The 18,999-nt window shown below is 41.8% G+C and overlaps 1 protein-coding gene across 50 annotated transcripts in view; it reads right to left on the reverse strand.

Moving 5' to 3' along the window:
• Positions 1-1,346: 1,346 nt before the first annotated feature.
• The window catches only part of rims2b (regulating synaptic membrane exocytosis 2b), a 41,049-nt gene continuing 23,396 nt past the window's right edge, over positions 1,347-18,999 (reverse strand). For 15 of the 50 annotated variants that reach the window (XM_078955042.1, XM_078955040.1, XM_078955035.1 and 12 more), the window contains 20 exons: positions 18,512-18,647; positions 17,531-17,638; positions 15,380-15,430; positions 15,222-15,284; positions 15,087-15,146; positions 13,063-13,172; positions 12,818-12,847; positions 9,979-10,737; positions 9,441-9,482; positions 9,262-9,300; positions 8,390-8,416; positions 7,488-7,510; positions 7,305-7,402; positions 6,596-6,748; positions 5,426-5,610; positions 4,470-4,605; positions 4,220-4,332; positions 3,465-3,566; positions 2,620-2,759; positions 1,347-2,536 (listed from right to left, as the gene is read on the reverse strand). In XM_078955042.1, the coding sequence (XP_078811168.1) occupies positions 2,348-2,536; positions 2,620-2,759; positions 3,465-3,566; positions 4,220-4,332; positions 4,470-4,605; positions 5,426-5,610; positions 6,596-6,748; positions 7,305-7,402; positions 7,488-7,510; positions 8,390-8,416; positions 9,262-9,300; positions 9,441-9,482; positions 9,979-10,737; positions 12,818-12,847; positions 13,063-13,172; positions 15,087-15,146; positions 15,222-15,284; positions 15,380-15,430; positions 17,531-17,638; positions 18,512-18,647 (2,564 nt within the window). In that variant the 3' untranslated portion in view covers positions 1,347-2,347. Of the gene's footprint in view, positions 2,537-2,619; positions 2,760-3,464; positions 3,567-4,219; positions 4,333-4,469; positions 4,606-5,425; positions 5,611-6,595; positions 6,749-7,304; positions 7,403-7,487; positions 7,511-8,389; positions 8,417-9,261; positions 9,301-9,440; positions 9,483-9,978; positions 10,738-12,817; positions 12,848-13,062; positions 13,173-14,597; positions 14,766-15,086; positions 15,147-15,221; positions 15,285-15,379; positions 15,431-17,530; positions 17,639-18,511; positions 18,648-18,999 lie in introns of all 50 variants that reach the window. The other 35 variants (XM_078955047.1, XM_078955045.1, XM_078955043.1 and 32 more) reach the window with 17 other exon arrangements.

Raw genomic sequence — 18,999 nt, forward strand, 5'->3', positions numbered from 1 at the left:
GGGTCATAGGATAGCACAAGGGTTAAAAACACTTTCTTTCAGAGTGACAAGGGTTAATTTCCTGAACTCATAACACTCAGGCTGCACACACACAGCGCACATTTATCCCATAAACAGGCTCCTTGGGCAGTCCACAGCATTTGGGGAGAAAAATCTTGACAACGCGCCTGCGTCTCACCAATTCACCCTTATATGTGACTGATCCAACTTTCAAAAGTTTTTCTGACAATTATAGTTGTTCTTTGCGTTTGTTCAGGCTTTTGTCAGAATGTCTAAGAACAGTGTACTCAAAGTAACCTGTCTCTAGGTTTTTAATTTAAACATCCAGGTTTGATTCTCTGGTTTAGGGACATGTGGGAGTGCACGAGCAATAAAAATACTTTATGGTAATTTAATAATGCTATATCAAATATGCAGACATAAAAATATATTTTGACGCTTTTAAATTTAAAGTTTTATCATTTTTCCTGGCAGAATTTTTAACCTGATTTCTTAATTTCTTCATCAGCATTTTTGCTCTTCTAGGTAAACCGAACGTCTTCCACCTTCTTCGTTCAACTCGCTGTTTCAAAAAACTTTTTTAAACATCTCATCTTTTTTTTCCTGTTTAAATTGGTGTCCATGGATTACATGAAATCTTTCCACCTTTATCCACCTTTGTCATGGTAGGGAGAACACGTCAATGTAAGGGTGGGGTCATCCAAGATAGCACAAGGGTTAAGGGTTTGTGTCAGAGCGCTGCTAACAGATGACGCTCTTATTTTAAATTTAAGGTCAAAGAAACTATTGGTCACATCTGAAGGTGATATACTTCAACAGCACTTAGAAGCACAGGTTCTGGAGAAGCTTTGGATTTCGGTCTTCACGCAGGACAAAGTGGGACGTCTGGAGGAGGCGGTTCTTAACCAGCAGGTAACTGACGACGACATCAGCATGAAAGAAACGGGATTCTATGTTTGAAGCGTCACACGTTTCCGTCATTCCATCACTGTTTTTAGGGACTGCATCCTCAAAAATCATATCGGCTCAGAAGAAAAGGAAACACTGTTACTGTCATTTGCAAGAGCAGAGGAACAGACACTATAGCTTTGATTTATTGTCAAAGCATTCACAGCTGTTGTTAAATTAAGATCATGACATATTCATTTAAAAATCTGTGTCATTTTCTTAATTCATAATTAAAAGACCACTGGGAACTCTTTGAAAATAGATTAAAGGGTGATCAGAGTGGGTCTTTAATAACAATTCACTGCAATGGCGGAGCAGCACGACGCCTGAATGAATCATGATCAACCGTAAAAAGACTTCACGGCCCAAACCAAGGCTACTGAAATAGAACAAAAGAGAACCTTAAAGAATCTTTTATTTTTCTGCTTGTCATATTCATGTTTTAATGTTCTCCTGACTTTTTGGATAGTCCCCCCCCCCCCCTTTTTTTTTTACAGATGCCTCAAATGATCTTTTTTTTCATCTTTTCATTGTTCCATGCAAAAACACAAAGAAACACGCCTCCATGTTTCTGCACCTTCATGGAAACGATGAAGTGACGGTCGAGGGTCCAGTCGAAGAGGCTTTTTTACTGTCAAATGAGATGAGTGGAGCTTTCTAACTGAGCGCTACGAGGAAAGCTGGTAAAACAGCCTAAATCATCTAAAGGAAATGAACTTCAGTGCTTTTTTTGTTTTTGTTTAATTGTCTCTTTTAATGAAGGAACCGATGGACCATCCTTTATGAAAGGAAAGAAATTTTCTGTCCCACAATTCCTTTAGACTAGAACATTCAAAGTGTCGTTCAGTTATTTCCCTCCAGCTGGTCGATGAGAAGTTTAAGGTGAAGGTGAGCAGCCGAGACTCTTCCTCCTCTGCAGAACCGTCAGCTTCATCGCATGTCTGTCCTTCACGTCGTGATGTTTTACAGCAACATATAAAGAAATTAAATTAAATTTAAAAAAAATTGATTTCTACAGGAGATTTCTGATTATTGGACCGGACCCACAGTTTTTTTTTTATGTCTTGGACATGCCTCTTACAGTCATGTGACTCCCGAGGAGCTGCTGTGATTGGGTGACACCTGGAGGTCATTCGGCGCCGCCTTTCTTTTTCCAAGCATCTTTCGCTGCGTGGCCCAGCCTGCACTGGGTCAAAGGATGGAGCCGCCTCCGCCCTTCCAGCTCCCGGTGACGTCCTCATCATGGCACTGTTACGTCATCAACATGACATCATCATCATCATCATGCAGCATGCAGCAGCACAGGAGGACCACCAGAGGCTCTGCTCAGCAACGTCCCCTCCTGCCTGCTCCTGGGCGTTTTCAACCGAGACGACGCAGTCCGTCCCTTCTCCAGACGCTACGACTTGCCGCCCTCTGTCTCCTTATTGGTCAGTGGGGCCAAGGCAGGGTCCACCAATGAGGTGGCAGGAAAGAGTTTAAACCAGCCGATAACCATGTTGGACAGGTCCAAGTCATCCAGTAGGATCTGAGCCGCGCCCATGAAGGATTTGTGGTCCATGCGGCCGTAGTCGCCCCAGACGATGATCTGCAGGGACACAGCGACATCACAGCGGACTTTAGCCACAAAATACTGCCCGCGCACCGTGCATGAGATGAGCGGACGCGTACCTGCAGCACTTTTCCTTCAGGATTCTCCTCAAACTGCAGCTGCTGCTGATAAAGAGGATCAAGGGTTTTCCTCGCCAGGCGAGTCCTCCTCTTCAACACACACTTCCCGTTGTCCATTAGATAAACCTTCACATAAGGAGCTGGCAAAACGACACACCAGTCAGACTCAGCAAACATACGTTTCTTCACAAAAGCAACGTATTTATGTACAATAATTTATAGTAAATTAAGTGGGATTCTATTCCCTTTTCGGCCACTGGGTGGTGCACTTATTGTGATTGACTGTTGTCACCCTGAAAAGTGGAATTTAATACTGAAAAACAGTATTGGTCCTCCCCTTTTTTTAGCTGATCCGGCTCCAGAGGAGTTTAGCTTGGGGATTGTTTTGCTTGGGCTGTACGGTGGGGCAGTGGTTAGCGCTCTTGCCTCACACCGGCTTCCTCCCATAGTCCAAAAACATGGTTTAAAAACATGCATTGGTTGCTCCAAAGTGACCCTTGGTGTGCATGTGAGAGTGACTGGTTGCTCAGCAACAGACTGGCGACCTGTCCAGGGTGTGGCCCACCTTCGCCCAACAGTGGCTGGGACAGACAGTATCGGTTTGATGACAGTCTTTGTTTCTTTTCAAATAATAATTTGCTAGATAACTTTTTTAATTGCACTTGATTGGTCATCTAGACCTGACGATTGAATCCCAGAGCTGCTGCCGCCGTGAAGCAGTGGACACTCACCAGAGGTGAGGGGCGGAGCTTATACGCTCATCAGCCTTTGTAGCTATTGAAGGATACAACAATACCTTGTGCACTACTGAAACGATACAGTAGCAACCTGTTATTTTCTCTTACCTGGAGTGTTTTTGTTGCCTTGTTTACCCACAAGCCCGCGGGCACGAATCACCTCAACATCCAGACGCTCCTTCCTGTAAACCATCCCAATCTGGATGTCCCCTGATCAAAAGAGAGCAAATCAAAAATCATATTCGTTTTGGAGACAACTTCTGGTCTTTTTGTGTCATAAAGTAACAATATTTTTACATGAAGAAATTATATCGAGCAACTCAGCGAATTTTGAGTTTCCTGGAACTACAAAGGCTTTTCAAATAAGTGATGCTTCGGTTATTTAGGCTCCATATAGAAAAGAGGAGTATAAAACCTTCATATAGTTTTTGTTCTGGATCAAAACAAATTTTAAATAATTTTTTTCTGAAGAGAAATATAAAATATTGGCCTTTTTCTTTTTGTCTTTGTGCCTAATTTTTAAACATAGTCCAGACTAAAAATATATTTTAAAGAAAAACCTGCAAATTATTATTAAGATGTGAGAAACTGTCAGACTTGCAAAATGTGACTTCTAGAAAAAAGTCCAACATAGATTTTAAAAAATGGTTCAAAAAAGGAAAATACATGTTTTAATGTGCATAACTGCAATAAAATAATAATAAGAAAGATGGCAGTTACAAAAACCAGAAGCACTGGCAGAAAAATGTCCTAAAATCTAATGTTTAAAACCTAAAAGGTAAAAAAATTCTCAAATTAAGGATCAAGAAAATAAGCGTTACAATAAGGTAAAAAAAAAACAGAGACATCAACATATTTCTTACCCATGGGGGGCGTAGCTAGAGTCTGCCTTCCAGCCAGCTGGGCGGGGCCTAATCCCTCCAGGAAGCCAGTGAACTGTTTGTCTGACGCCAACTTCACTCCGGGGAAAATGAGACTGAGGAGGGTTCAGGGAAACGAATGTAACAGAGAAAATGCAGATTAAAGGAGAGAAAAAAAATGAAGGGAATAAAGAGAGAAAGGCATTAAAAAACAGAGTCAGATAAAAAGAGGAGGTAAAGTCGGAATGCCTACGCTCCAGGTTTCGGGTCTTCGGCGTCAGGATCTCGACTCGGCTGTCGGGTGAATCGAGATTTAAACTCCACGGCCAACCCAGTTTCCACACTTCTCTGGACAGGAAGTCTTATCACTTTCTTCTTCTTCTCCTCTTCTGCTTGGAGAACAATATTTAAGCCCTCATCAGTGTTTGCTGTTGTCTTTTTTTTATGTAAAAAGCAGCAATAAATCAAATTAAAGCCATGAACAGCACTGTTTGGCCCGACCCAGCCTCGCCACACGCCCCTCATTCTGCCCTTCTGCCCCTGCCCCCTTAGTCAGAGCTGCACATGACTAATTCATTTTCTAAATGGTGGCTTTTCTGTTAGTTTTGTTTCCATAGCAACCATTTTATTTTTTGGTCGCCTGGGAGAGACAAACAGATCCATGTAACTTTCAGAAGAATCAGCAAAAGTACATTTTTGGATTTCCTTGGCAACTGAGGATTTTGTTAACCACGCCCACACTCCTAATGTGTTCATACTGTACTATCATATTGTTTCGTTCAGCTTGAACCGAGGAGTAATACATATAATTTTCACAACATTTTGGTGAAAAATGTGGGAGCAAGAGGGGAATCCACTTTTTGGGAACTCGCTACGCTAACGCCGTTAAAAATCAACAAACTAAAAACCAACATCCGTGGCCCCCCAAGTTACTTCCCCACGATGCTCGAGACCCTTAGCTGGTCCTAAGGTTTTTTTGTTTTGTTTTTTAGATGGTGCCCTTTTACCAAGGTCAAAGGTCAATGAAACTTTTAAAGATTTAATTCAAGAAAAATTGGTTTGGTAGAGTTAGGGATGAAAAGAGAATATTAGGGACAAGGCCGTCCATGGAAAAAAAGCTAAGGTAACCCTGCCATAAATATCACGAAGCCTAGAACAGATCCTTGGGTAACACCGATACCAGTGGAGACTTCGACAGCTTTGACCGACCTTCCGGGTTGAGCTGAGAGGCGCTCTGGCTCTTTTTTCCCAGTCCCACCATTCCCATCATCCTCGCTCCGAAGCTCGAGCGCCGCTTTTTGTCGTCGTCATCGTCGTCGTTTCTCCCCAGTGAGCAGATCTCACCGCCAACACTGGAGGATTTGGCGAGAGGAGCTCCAGGCGTTGAGGCAGGCCTGTGACGGAACCACAAAAGTCAAACCCATCTGACTTTGAGTTTTTTTTATTTTGGTTGAACCATGACACAGCTTCTGTTTGGTGGTGACTCAGAAAATGATCTTTTTCCGAAAATGTCGTCTGAGCTACTTTAGAGATAACACAAATAAAAAAAAAAACGTTTTTTTTTTTATCGTATTTCTTGGAGAAAACAGTTTTTATTTAAAACATTGGCTTTATAGAAGATGTTGCTTTAACCTGGAGCTGCAGAGTGTAGAAAAAGTTCAACCAGCTTTGTAAAAATGGAGAACTATAATCAAATGTTTAGGCGTTATAGAAGTTATGGCAGCCTCTACATACAATGTGTGCATTTTCCATGCATGATGTTTCGTTCTTTTGTGATCCATGCGTGATTTACGTCTTTCATAAGTGTTTCTTGCATTCTTCATTCGTTGATGTCCAACAGATGTCTGTCGAGGTTTTTGGTCGACGGGTTTTGAGCTGCTCAAAAACTTTGGTCGGGTGAGAATTACGAAGTTTATGCCCAATTATTACGTAAATCTTACAAATCACTAATGAATTGCATATAAACAGCGCAATAATGTGCACGGTTGGCGTATTGTATGTCTGTCGCAGTCTATACTGAGTGAGGGTCTCTTGCGGGGCGGTTTATCTGTTCTATGCCTGGTTTATTTGTACTTCTTCTGTGGTTTTAAAGTGGTCCATTTGTGATACATCTGTGAATATTTCATGAAAAGACCACAACTTTTCTCTTTTTTTCCACGTATATTCACGTATGAGCAATTTTCATCCGAGCAATATGTGCAAAATGTACGTAGCGGCTGTGTGACACGGCCTTCAGATCTGCAAGCGTGATGCATAAAGACAAGTTTTGGGGGGAAGAGTGGTCACATGATCACAATGGAAACAAGCAGGTGAACAGAGGCGGTCCATCATCACAGTACAAGAACACGGCAGCCTTTGGGGGGGACCACAATATCTTACTTTGCAGGCTCAGCCTCCTCCTCCTCCTGTCCTTCCTCCACTGACTCGCTCTTCTGCAGAGGAGCCTTTCCCTCTGACTCCCCCCCCACCTCCTGTGCTCCCTCTGCTCCTGCCACCACCTCTGCTGATGGGACCTCCACAGATTCCATCGGACTGTCTCAGGTGGTGAAGACGGGGCAAACAGAAACATGCAAGGCACGACAGAAAACAATCGTGCAAAGATGAAAAGGAGCGTGATGGAAGCATGCAAACAAACGAACACAGAGATTAAAATTGAAGATGAGTCGTGCAGAAAGTGAACCAGATCAGCGTTTTTCAACCTATTTTCCTTGACAAAAATCCCAAGAAATACCAGTGAGGACGTTAACCATGTCTGACTGGTTTGATTCATATGATTATATCCAAGAATGATTGGCAGGGACAGTTTAATGGGTCGAACATTTTTCAAAATAAGAGCAATTGGCCAAAGTTGGAGCAGAATCGTCATTCTGAACCCAGTGTCTTGGATAGAAATAAAATAAACACAAAGAAAAAAAGTATTTTATGATCTTTTATATTGGTAATTGTAAATGGTTTTAAAAACCGATTAGGTGAAATCGAATATTATCCCACAGGACATCTCTCATAATGGTTGAAAAATCCTGTTGGTGTCTTTATGGGATGAACCTTCAGCCTGCTAGGACTGAAAGGGACTCGGACCTTCCCTCACCTCAACTTGCGAGCAGACCTGGTGTCCGAAGCGTTTGACATGGCGGAGACGTCGCTGACATCGCTGTCGGATGATTTGAAGGAGAGGCTGTCTCTCAACTGTTTTTTGGGGGGGGGGGGTAAAGCACAGGTGGGTGAGAAGGTGTGTGCCAGTAGAAACTAGTGACGTGTGAAGCTTCTCTACCTTTGTGGGGTCTTTCATCACACCTGCAGAGACACAAAGGAGGTAATTTAGAACAACAAGTTGCCAGATCGTGTGATCTTTGTCAATGCAGTCAGTTTGAGCGAACTTTCAGCACAGAATCAGTTTCAATCTTTTCAAAATAAAGTACAATCCCTAAAAAAGTCTATGAATCCTTTGGATGATCAACAACACAAATAAACAAATTACATTGCAAGTGCTTCATAATTACAATTTTAAAACAGTATTTTGATAAATAAATTGCATTATTGTTTGTTTAGTTTGTTGCATTTCCAAATTAATCTTAAAATCATAAAAATAACCACTATTTTCTCTGTTTTTCAGCTGCTTCCTTTAGGGGGCGCCACAACCTAGCATCTTACTCCATCCAACCCTCTCCTCTGCATCCTCACAACAACCATTCTTATTACATCCATGTCTCAATCTCATTTATCTCCACTTAAGTAATAATAACAAATGTCCTTTTTGAATGAAAATATGTTAAACATTTATGTGCAAAGCCTTTTTCAATAAAATCTATTTATTAGGTAATTAGTTGTTGAATTCAAAGTTATATATTTTTCTCCTCACAAATGGGTTTCTATAGCCAAAAAGTTGTTTTACAAAGTAAAAAAAATGCTCCCTATCAAGTGTAATGCTGCTCAACAAACTGTAGTGGGTTAACATCAAGAAAAAAAGACATGAAAAGTTCTCCAACAATTCAAAATCAGGAGAAAACTAGAAAGATGCAGCTGCAGGATGGAAAAAACATGAATAAAAGTGTGTCAAATTTTCATAAATTCCTTATCTGACATCTATGACACAGGAAATTTCATAGACTTGAGATCCAACTTTTTAGTTGCTATAAAAGAAAAGGCTTAAAGTGGAAGAAAGCTCGTCTCTACCTTCTCTGCTCACTGGTAACACCTCTCCTTCATATGACAACCAAGGAGGAAAGGAAGACAAATAAACCCAACAAGAGGTCAGTCACCAAGTTCACATTAACCACAGATTCAATCTAAACTATATGGAGGGATAGGAAGTAAGCAGCTCTCAAATCCATATGATACAAATGTCCTGAAGGTCGAAAAAACGAAACTAAACTGTGCTTAATTAGCCTATAATAACTTCTAAAGCCACCTGCAAGGGCTGAATGTTGAATCTCATAAAATAATCTACAACATACTTTAAATTTCCCTTCAGGAGGTTAAAGATCCACTCTGAAGAAAATGGTGTTTTTAACAAGTTCTTGTGGCATTTTTTCTTTAAAACTGCATTTCTGAGTTTTTCTTTATTCAAATTGATGTGAAAAGATCCTATTTATCACGTAGAAAATACGTTCCAAAGTGGGAACTGGGAAGAGGGGCGGGGTTGCTCTGCATCAACGGTCCCGCCAACAGCTCAGAGGTGAAGTTCTCATGAACTACTGCCGCTTTGCAGAAACCATGTCCTCGAAAACGAAACAGATTTTATTTATTTTAGCTAAAAACGGCATCATCACTGGGATGCTTTGAAAGTAGATCAAAAGATGATCAGAGTGGGTCTTTAATCAAGTTTTTTTTTTTTTTAATCAGCTCGAATTAAAGACACTGAAAAGGACTACATCGGAATACTACGTGACTTCCTAATATATTTAAGTACTATTACAACCACGGGGCACTGGGTAACCCTACGATCATTGGCATTCTAAAGTAGCTAGTACCTAAACTAAATGCAGAACTAAGAGTTTCACATCTCCTTGACATGAAAACGACACGGGGCTGACGTGTTACCATACCATTAGCGGTTTTCTTCTGTTGGTCCTCCCATTTGACCTCTAAACCGTGCAAACAGGGACAAGTCAGACTAGTAAGAAGGTTCATCACTGCTCAGGACACACAGCTCTGAGTCAAGCACCTACCAACCCCTAGACACCTGAGAGGATTACAGAACGCTACGACCTAAAACTGGACTTGCCTTTTCTGGTACCTCCAGGTGTTGCTGAGCGTCTTTCTGGATCTGACATGAGCAGGGATGATATGATGTGAAAGACAGGGATATATATACAAATGAATCAACGATATGAATGATGACTGATGCCTGACACACACACAGACACACACACAAACACGAACATGTTTTTCTATGAAGTTAGAAGGGTTTCCTAAAATCCACTTTTCGACCTACTCCTTCCATGAGAACTTAACAAAAAACAACTGTATTTTAGCTTTTTCTCTGCAGCATCTTCAAAGACAGATGGCAATTAAATGTTATAAAACTATATAATAATAATAATAACATGGTTGTTTACAGCTCATACTTTATACTTTATATGCTGACGATCAACAAACCACTACAAGCTACATTAGAACCATTTCCAATAGAAATGTTTCAACAAGATTAGGTTAACATAACGGACCCTAAAGAAACAACTAAAACAGCTGTGCAGACACACACAAACACACACGTCTATCTGCAAATTAAAGACGTATCATTTGGACCGAGAAGTACACACCTGGAGTCTGTGGGGGTGGGACCGGTGAAGGGGCTGGTGAAGGGTCAAATGTGGGCATAGCGACAGGGGTTGGGGCAGGTATGGGTGTTGGTGGAGACTGAACGGTAGAGACTGGCGTCTGAGCTGGAGCAGGGACTGGAGATGGAGTGTGTGCAACTACAGGAGCTAATGTTGGAGCAGTGACAGATGCATGTACGGGTGTAGATGTAGGCATTGGTGCATTTGCAGGTACTGGGGCAGGTGAAGGTGCAGGTGCGTGTAAAGGGGTTGGTACATTTGCAGGTGTTGGTGCAGGTGCATGTTGAGGTGCTAGTGTTGCTACATTTACAGGTGTTGGTGTAGGTGCATGCGAAGGTACAGGTTGAGGTGCTGGTGTTGGTACATTTACAGGTGTTGGTGCAGGTGCACGTAGAGGTGCAGGTGCACGTGGAGCTGCTGTTGTTGGTCCATTTACAGTTGTTGGTGCAGGTGCATGCTTAGGTGCAGCATGTACAGGTGCATTAACAGGTGGGAACGAGGGGACGGGTCGAGGCACAGATGTAGGAGTGGGTGCAGGCGTAGCTGATGGTGCAGGTGCAGGCACAGATGCAGGAGGGGGGTGGGCCTGGGCAGATGGAGGAGGAGGAGGTCCCTGTATACGTATCAGAGGAGGTTGGTGACTGACTGGAAGAGACGCCTGTCTGTGCATAGGGGGCGGGGCTTGATGAGTGGGAGTAACTACTGAAGGGGCAGGCGCTCCTGTGGCTAGCGAAGCCGAAACTGATGGAAAGCAAAGTATTTCAAATAAAAAACAAACAAAAATATGAGAGACATGAATGAAAACAGAGAAAGAGTGAATGTCTGTACACACAGGTACTGCATGACATATTAGCGATTACTCAGAACACTAAAATCCAGCAGATTGAAATGCTTGTCAGCTAATGAAATGCTTGATACATTTTTTTTAAATCAGCCTCAGGTACCAAGATGTCACTTTTCTACGGACACTCTGACTACTACTAATATGCAACTGCTTACAAATCAACAAGCTGCTTAACCAGAGTTAATCGCCAAAAATGAACATGTGTTTAACCCTTGTGCTAACTTAGATGACCCCACCCTTACATTGACGTGTTCTCCCTACCATGACAAAGGTGGATAAAGGTGGAAAGATGTCATGTAATCCATGGACACCAGGGAAGATCACAAATCATTGAAGAAAAAAGTTTCAGCGCACTGTCTAGTGCAGGGGTCGGCAACCCATGGCTCCGGAGCCACATGTGGCTCTTTCATCCTTCTGTTGTGGCTCCCTGTGACTTTGGAAAATAATGAGTATTTTATAATAATTAAATTTTATTTTGGTTTGTTCATTTTTCATGGCATTTCAAAGGCGCTGCTGGCTCCGCACGAAGCGCGAGCCACGTAAAAAACAGCTTCGTAATGAGCTCGTATTTATTGGGCGAGACCTGCAGAGCTGATAGCAGGAAGAGGCACACGGGGCGGCTTCAATAAACACTCCGATCTTCTGCCGGGAACTTGACGTGCCGCGGGGCAGAGGCCAACTCGCTGATGACAGAGAGTTCGCGCCAGTGTTGCCAGATAGTCACAGTTTTCCAGCCGAAAAGTCATCTGAAAACCGCCAGACCCAGCCAAAAACTGCCCAACACAGCTTTTGTTGATGTTCTTTTTCGTACTGGACTGATAAAATAAAAGATTTTTCTAAATAAAAGATAGTTCAGACTACTAATAAAATGTGTACAATATTGAATATTTCTTCAGCGGGCCGCCTTCTTCCATTCATTTGCTTAACCCGCTGTATCCCCGCTATAACCTGCATCCGGCTCTTTCATCCTTGTGCTGCGCTGGAGCGCCCCGACTACCGTATTTTGTGCTCTCTGTGTAGAACACACTGAGGAGCGCTGGGGAAACAAATCCCAGCTACAGAGGATGTGAACAGGTGAACAGGTAGAGAGGAAAAGCAGGTAGAGAGGCGGAGGAGGGGCTTTGGCTTCAAACTCTGTCAGAGAGATGAAAACACGGGTGTCAGATTGAGACGCGGCTTTCCCTGCAGGAGTTGAAGCAGAGACTTTCCCTGGGATGATTTTATGAACTCACACATGGAAACATGATTACCAAGTAGAACTCTTCAAAATAATAAACCTGATCTCTTCACATTTTCAGTGTCTACCATGCATTGATAAACACATCGCTCCATGCAGCGATCAGACCAGAACCAGTAGCTCCTCCCACACGCGGCATCATCCTTTAAAGAACATAATGTGCATTTGCAGCGACGTATGCTTCAGACGATGTCCGATTGGCCAATCTACATGTCAATCAAGTCCCGTACTTCTCAGTGAGGACTTTGGTGGATTTTAAAGAAGTACTTCTTTTTTTTTTTTTCTGGCCCGCGATCAACACTCATGTCATTGAAGATCGACCGGTCGATCACGATAGACGTAATGGGCACCTTTGAATAATATATACATGCATAATATATATAATGATGTCAAAACGGGTTGTGGCTCCGGGTGCTTTCTTTTTTATTAGTGGTGGTCCCAAATGGCTCTTTGAGTAAAAAAGGTTGCCGACCCCTGGTCTAGTGGGTCTAGATGACCCAACTCCCAATGTTAAAGTGCCTAGGATAGCACAAGGGTTAAATGTTTTAAAGCAGCCGGATTGATGTAAACATCTGGTCTAAAAGGATGGGGCAAAAACATCTGTTATTCTACTACTTGTGCAAAAAAGTATTTTTTTTCTTCCCAAAACTGCTGGCTTTTCTTTAATCCAAAGACCAAATAAGCCCAACAGTTCTGGGCTCTTAGCAGGCAAACAGGGTTTGGGTGCTAAAAAGTTGTACCTGTTTGAACAAAGTCAGAAGGTTCCCCATCTGAAAGAAAGAAGTATTTATTAGGGGTTTCACCTTTATGGTTCCACCGGATGCTCGCAGGATGAAACCAGCAAGATCTTGGTGAAAATGCCAGTTTCTTTGATGTCAAACATCAATAAAGCTCGCAAACACTTAAGATCTGATTGATCTCTAAAGACTCATTTGCAGTCTGCAGAGGGTGAAATAGACGTCAGCAACTTTTCCTGCAAACATACTTCTGTCTGCTGCTCCTTTTGGTGGGACAACAGGAAGTTGGCGTCCTCTTCGGCCACAGACCGGCGTTCCTGTTGGACTAGTGAGGGTGGATCCACCTCGAGCATTTGCCCTGTTGGGAAAAAAAACAAAACAACAACAGCACAATAAACAACCATGACAGTAATGTCAAATGTAAGTTATGAAAGTGGTGATCTTGTGGTGGTCTTGGAAATCAAAGTTATGTTCTGTGGTTACAGAGCTAAATAGAGCAGGAAAAGACATTTTATCAGTGCTATAGGACAAAGCACGGACTATAGTTTGGCACAGTTTTGGTCAAGTGATAAAAAATGGCATTTTTTTAAGAACGTGTCCATTCCAGATCTCAACAACACACGTGGCTTCTCTGTAGATGAAAATGGGTTGAGTTCTAAACTACCTAAACGTCTGAAGACAAAAGTTTTTCTCACAGTTGTAATGAAACCATTCCAGAAACTCATATACATACACTTCACACATTTCATCAGAGTAAAGGCTTTAATGCAGTGCCATAAGTATTTCAACTTATAAGTACTTCTGCACGGCACCTGGAAGACTCTCTGGATTTAAGGTAAGACCTCCAATGAAAAACAGAGGAGGTCATCTGACCTCATCACTTTTTAGTGCAGGATTGTTCTGAACATCTCATCCTTGAGTTGGAGCACCTCAGATTAAAATAACATTAAAGTCTTAAGGCCGTGTCACACAGCCACCATGTACAATTTTTTGTATTTTCCACGTGTGAAATTTTGGTCTTTTGTGATCCATGAGTTCTTTACGTAATTCATAAATGTTTCTTGTGTTCGTCATTTGTCGATTCGACGTGAATTCAGTTCTAAGCCAGTCAAAATTTTTGGTCTGTTGAGAATTACGCCGTTTATGTGTATTTTACTTGGTTTATACGCGATTATTACGTAAATGTTTCGCAATTACGCGTGATTTTTGTGAGATGCATACACAAATTTGTATCTTTCATTACTGTTCCACATATGTCTAACAGACTTTTTACGCATGTGCCACCAATGTATAACTTTTATATCATGTATACGGCGAACATGTCACATTTAAATTACATATTTGACACAAAAATCCTAATTGAATTGCATATAAACAGCGCAATAATCACGCACGGTTCATGTTCTACACATATTTACGTGTTCTTTGCGTGTTTCCACTTACATTCACATATGACCAATTTTCATCCGTGCAGAATGCGCTAAATGTACGTAGTGGGTGTGTGACACAGCCTTTAAGTTACTATTTAAACATCAAACTATGTAGGTAAAAGTTTACGCAAACATGCAGAAATTAAGCTGCAACAACAAGAACTTTTCATGCAAGAAATCCTGCAAATAATCACCAAAGGAAAAAGCAAACATGCTGGAAAACATCAGGAATGATGGCATGCAAAAAGAAAAAAGGTTAGAGGTGTGATGGGATTCTGATGGGAAAAAAAAAACGTAGTGGTAAACTTCCGGAAGGAAGTAGACGTTTCGGATCGCTCGCCAGCCTCGCCAACCTGATCAGGGCAGGCGATGGGGGCGCGGAGCGCCCAGACCTCAGCTGCGAAGATCCCGCTCGGTCAGTGGAGTGTGAGCGCGAGTAGATGGGTCGGTCAGCCATTGCTCTCTGGTCTGCGGAGCGCGAGCGAGTGTAGTAATCTCTTCGATCCATCCTGCGACTGTACCTGCATGTCACCGTGGAAAAAAAGTCACCCAGAGTCACAGGAAACCCCCCTTTACACCGTCAGTTCACCGTCCAGGTAACCTGGTTGTATTTGGGAATCTGTAAATCAGAGGTATAAGGCACTGTAGGCACTCAGAACCGCCCATTGATAATCTGATAATAGAAAAAAGGAAAGAGTCCATGTGTGTTGTAGACACCTGTACGCAAATGAACCTCCATGAGAATGAATACAACTTTCTACAATCTACATCCTCTAGATCTACACCTCTATAACCAACAGCTTTTGTCTTCTACAACCACAGCGGTCTGTCTGTAAGTTTACCTCAGCAGTTCTTCCTCAAAAGCATCAGGCTCGTAGGGAAAGTCTGGGATGACGTCTTGACTAAAGAACAGAAGAGTGTCACACGATTCTCTGATTTCCAGTCTACTACGTTTCCCATGAGTCCTTGAGCCTCACCTGTAGTCATCAAAGTGTCCATTTACTGTATGGCTTGTCCATTTGTTGTGCAAACCATTGTATCTTACGCACAAGAGAAAAACAAACAACAAAGATGGAGATTTGTGTTCTCTTATTGGTCTTGACTCATGACTTGAACCAGCTTCCTGCTGCAGTACCTGTCATAGGAATCCAGAGAGTTGCCGACAGACATTCGCCTTAGTGACCTCCTGAGTACACACAGACGCAGGTGATACAACCAGGTCTATAATCTATGCTATATAGAATTACTACAACTTGCAACACAAACTGAATTCTGTTAAACTACAAGCGACACTACAACTCTGAGGAGTTCAACTAAAGCTATTATTGATAGCAGCGAGCCAACTACAGTTTAACCTAGTGTTACCCATGAACTGTACTGTATTTAAGAGCTGGACCGGCTGGACGTCACCCATAGAAAATAGTTCACTCCAACTCCAACCAAATTAAGTCAATTCAGTTACCATTTTTTCCATTACACAGACGCCGACATATTGAAGCCAAACGACGTCAGTAACCAGTGATCGCTCCAAGTCACTCTGACTCCATGTTCCTATGGCAACAACTCTACCCAATCAGGAGTGAGCTTGTTGGAAGGCCACACCCCTACCATTTGAAAGCAGACTACAAGAAATCTGTCAATCAAATGTTTTGAATGCTGGACGTGGGGTGGGGGCCAGAAGCCTCCGTCTACTTTTGAGACCTCCGATTGGTCAGTTTACAATTTGAACTACAAATTAAATGTGGATTATCAAGAACATTTTTTAAAAAAGTATCAGAGGAAGAATGGCTCTTCTGACCAATAGAATGACTCTATAGAAATCTATGAGATTTTGGCTTCTTGGAGCCAGAGGGTACTTCCTGTTTGGAATGCCAGGGGGGAGGCGTCACTCAGTCCAGTTCTCAGATACAGTCAATGGAGTTGACTCCAGTAATAATACCAAAACACTGACTGTTTAGCACAAAAAGGTTTTCCAAATACTCCTACACTTGTTCCTCTGCTCCACCCAGTCCAAAAACATCCTGCCTGACCTGACCTGGGTTCTGGTTTCACCTCATCCATGTTGATTGTTTGTTAAAGTCCCATCACTGTCACAAACTGAGCTTTGTGACATATATTCTCATTCAACCAATCCCCTGGCAGAGCGCATTGGTGGTCTGACTCCCAAACCCAACCTCTATCAACCAGGAAGGTTCTAGGGTCACATTTCTAGAGTCTTTTGTTGATCTCAGGGTGGGCCTCAAGTTTTTAGATTTTTAAATCCATCACTCGTTTATTGTGAAATGCACCCCACTTACCATTACAGTGATCCCTTGCTATAACGCGGTTTACTTTTCACGGTTTCGCTACTTCACGGATTTGCATTGTGCATTGTGTTCTGCATTCTGATTGGCTAAAAAGTCACTCCGCTTCTTCTCTACCTGCGCGTCAATAACGTTGCAGTTTAAAGTGAACAGGTACGTAAAACAGCTTGCCAAATTTACATTACGTATGTGCAAATTCTCTTGCAATTTTGAGTTTCTCTAAAACCCATAGAAAAAAGAGCGACAACAACTGCCAATCACTATGTTCTTCCCCCGAACAACAAACACAGCTGCACCGCGGGCTTCAAAAGAAGAAAACACTGCAGAGTGGAGTCAGGATGCAGCGGCTCAGTTTGAAGAGCAGTGAAATAGACCTGAGTCACTATTTGTCCGACTGTACTTTGTATTTTTTTATAATAATTTTAAATTTCCTTCCGTTTAATCTAATTACTCGGGTCGCGGTGGGCGGGGCTAATCTCCGCAATTTGAAGCCTTCTGTTCACATCGATGATTAAAATTTTTTTGACAGTACAGAAGTTATTTGTTGAAAAAAATGTTTCTAAAGTACCTTTATTTGTGAAACAAATGTTTGAGCCTGTAAAAGGGTCTGTTATATCTTTTCAATGTATAATAGAGTATTTAATTGTATAATAATTGTGAGAAAAAAATAAAGGTTTCTACTTCACGGATTTTGCTTATCACGGGTACTTTTTGGAACGTAACCCCCGCGAAAAACAAGGGTTTACTGTACTTTGTTGTGTTCAATTCAATTGAATTTTATTTATATAGCCCAATATTACAACCATAGTCGTCTCTATGGGCTTGTATTGGTTACAAGTTCTTAAATCATTTGTCCTGACTCTTATTTACAGTTCCCAGGTGGCCAAAGGTGACGTTTTATTGAATAGAATGAGAATGCGGGCTGATTGGCTGCTGTCCAGGTGACCCAGGTCAGGTGTGTTGCCATGTGATGCCCCTGTTACCTGTCCAGACTGCTGTACTGACAAACATCAGAGTAAGTTCTGCTCAGCTTGGAGCCGCGCAGCAGCCGTACAGCATCCTCACGGTACAACGGCAACAGCGGGTTACCGCTAGCAACCAAAGGTCAGAGGTCACAAGAAGGAAGGAGTTACTGAGAGTATTAATACTTTGGTAAAAAAGAATGAAAAATTTGTAGAAAAAAGGCCAAACTGAAGATGCCACTTCATATTTTAAAAACACGAGTGAAAAACGCTAAATAAAAGACAAAAAGATGTATCTAAGTATCATAACTTTAGCCCTTTTGTCTTTTTTCATTCATATTTATGAACGAAGCAATCCAGTTTGTATTCAAAGTGATTGTTAAATAAAATTGGATGGGATTAGATTGGATTGTAAAGATCAGTAGTAAACCAAATAATCTAATTTCATCTCATGCAAACACATCAAGCTCTCTCTCATCTCACTTGCGTTAATCTCACTTAATCTCGTCTCATCCATTCTCACCAGGCCTCTTTGTATGTTTTTGCAATGCTGCATTGACTATTGATCAATAAAATGGCATATCCTGTTTGACACATATAATCTCCATTTATTCTCACATCATCTGGATTTAAGTTTGTTGTTAACCTTACCTTTTATGGTAAAGTCCAGTTTTCTGCTTAATAACTAAATGTTTTTTGAATTTTTTTCTTTATTTTTGCTCTTGGGTATTGTTTTTTTTAAAGGAAATCTTAAATTACATGCTCTTACTCCTCATTAGTCCTAATTTCTGTGTGATGTTTCAAAAATAATATTCAGCGCTTCATTCTCTAATATAATCCAGTTTATTTCAGGTTTAGTCTGGTTTACCCTCCTATTATCCCACCTAATAGTGATCTAACATTGTTTTTGTTAATCAGATTAATAATTTGCTGTTGTCAGGAACTTCTGCCTGAGTCATGGCGTGATTCCACGCCGCTTCTTGAACTTCATTTGCTGCTTACCTCTGAGGAGGCGGCTGGCTCGGCGACCGTGACCTCATCCTGACCAGATCGGATCGGGAGCAGTGATTGGAGGAAATCACCTGCTCCGGCACCGACAGGGTGGAGCTGTGGAAGTCCCGCCCATTTTGTCTGTAATCTGCACACACAGAGAAACAGAAGCGGAGGATTTGCTGTTAGGGCTGCTGCGTAATCCAGAGCCGATCCACATTTAGCAGACAACTCGGTCAGTTGTTTCACGAACTGCAGGAATTAAAGCCAAACTGCAACATGGAAGATAGAAGAACCGCTATAAGTGCTGCAGCAAAAGAACATTTTAAAGAGACAATCATACTACTGTATAAATCCACGTGTATGCTATCGCTTGGATGGAAATATTTACTGAATTGATCATCATTAGTGAATCTGTGAGGATAAATGTTTAACGGGTTATTTTTTTACAGGTTTTTGCAACTTTTCCTGGTTGCTCCATCATTTCGGCTGCTCCTCTG

Source organism: Oryzias latipes, chromosome 11 (assembly GCF_053564925.1).
Source record: "Oryzias latipes strain Hd-rR chromosome 11, Olatipes_Hd-rR_3.1".
NCBI classification, from domain to species: Eukaryota; Metazoa; Chordata; class Actinopteri; order Beloniformes; family Adrianichthyidae; genus Oryzias; species Oryzias latipes.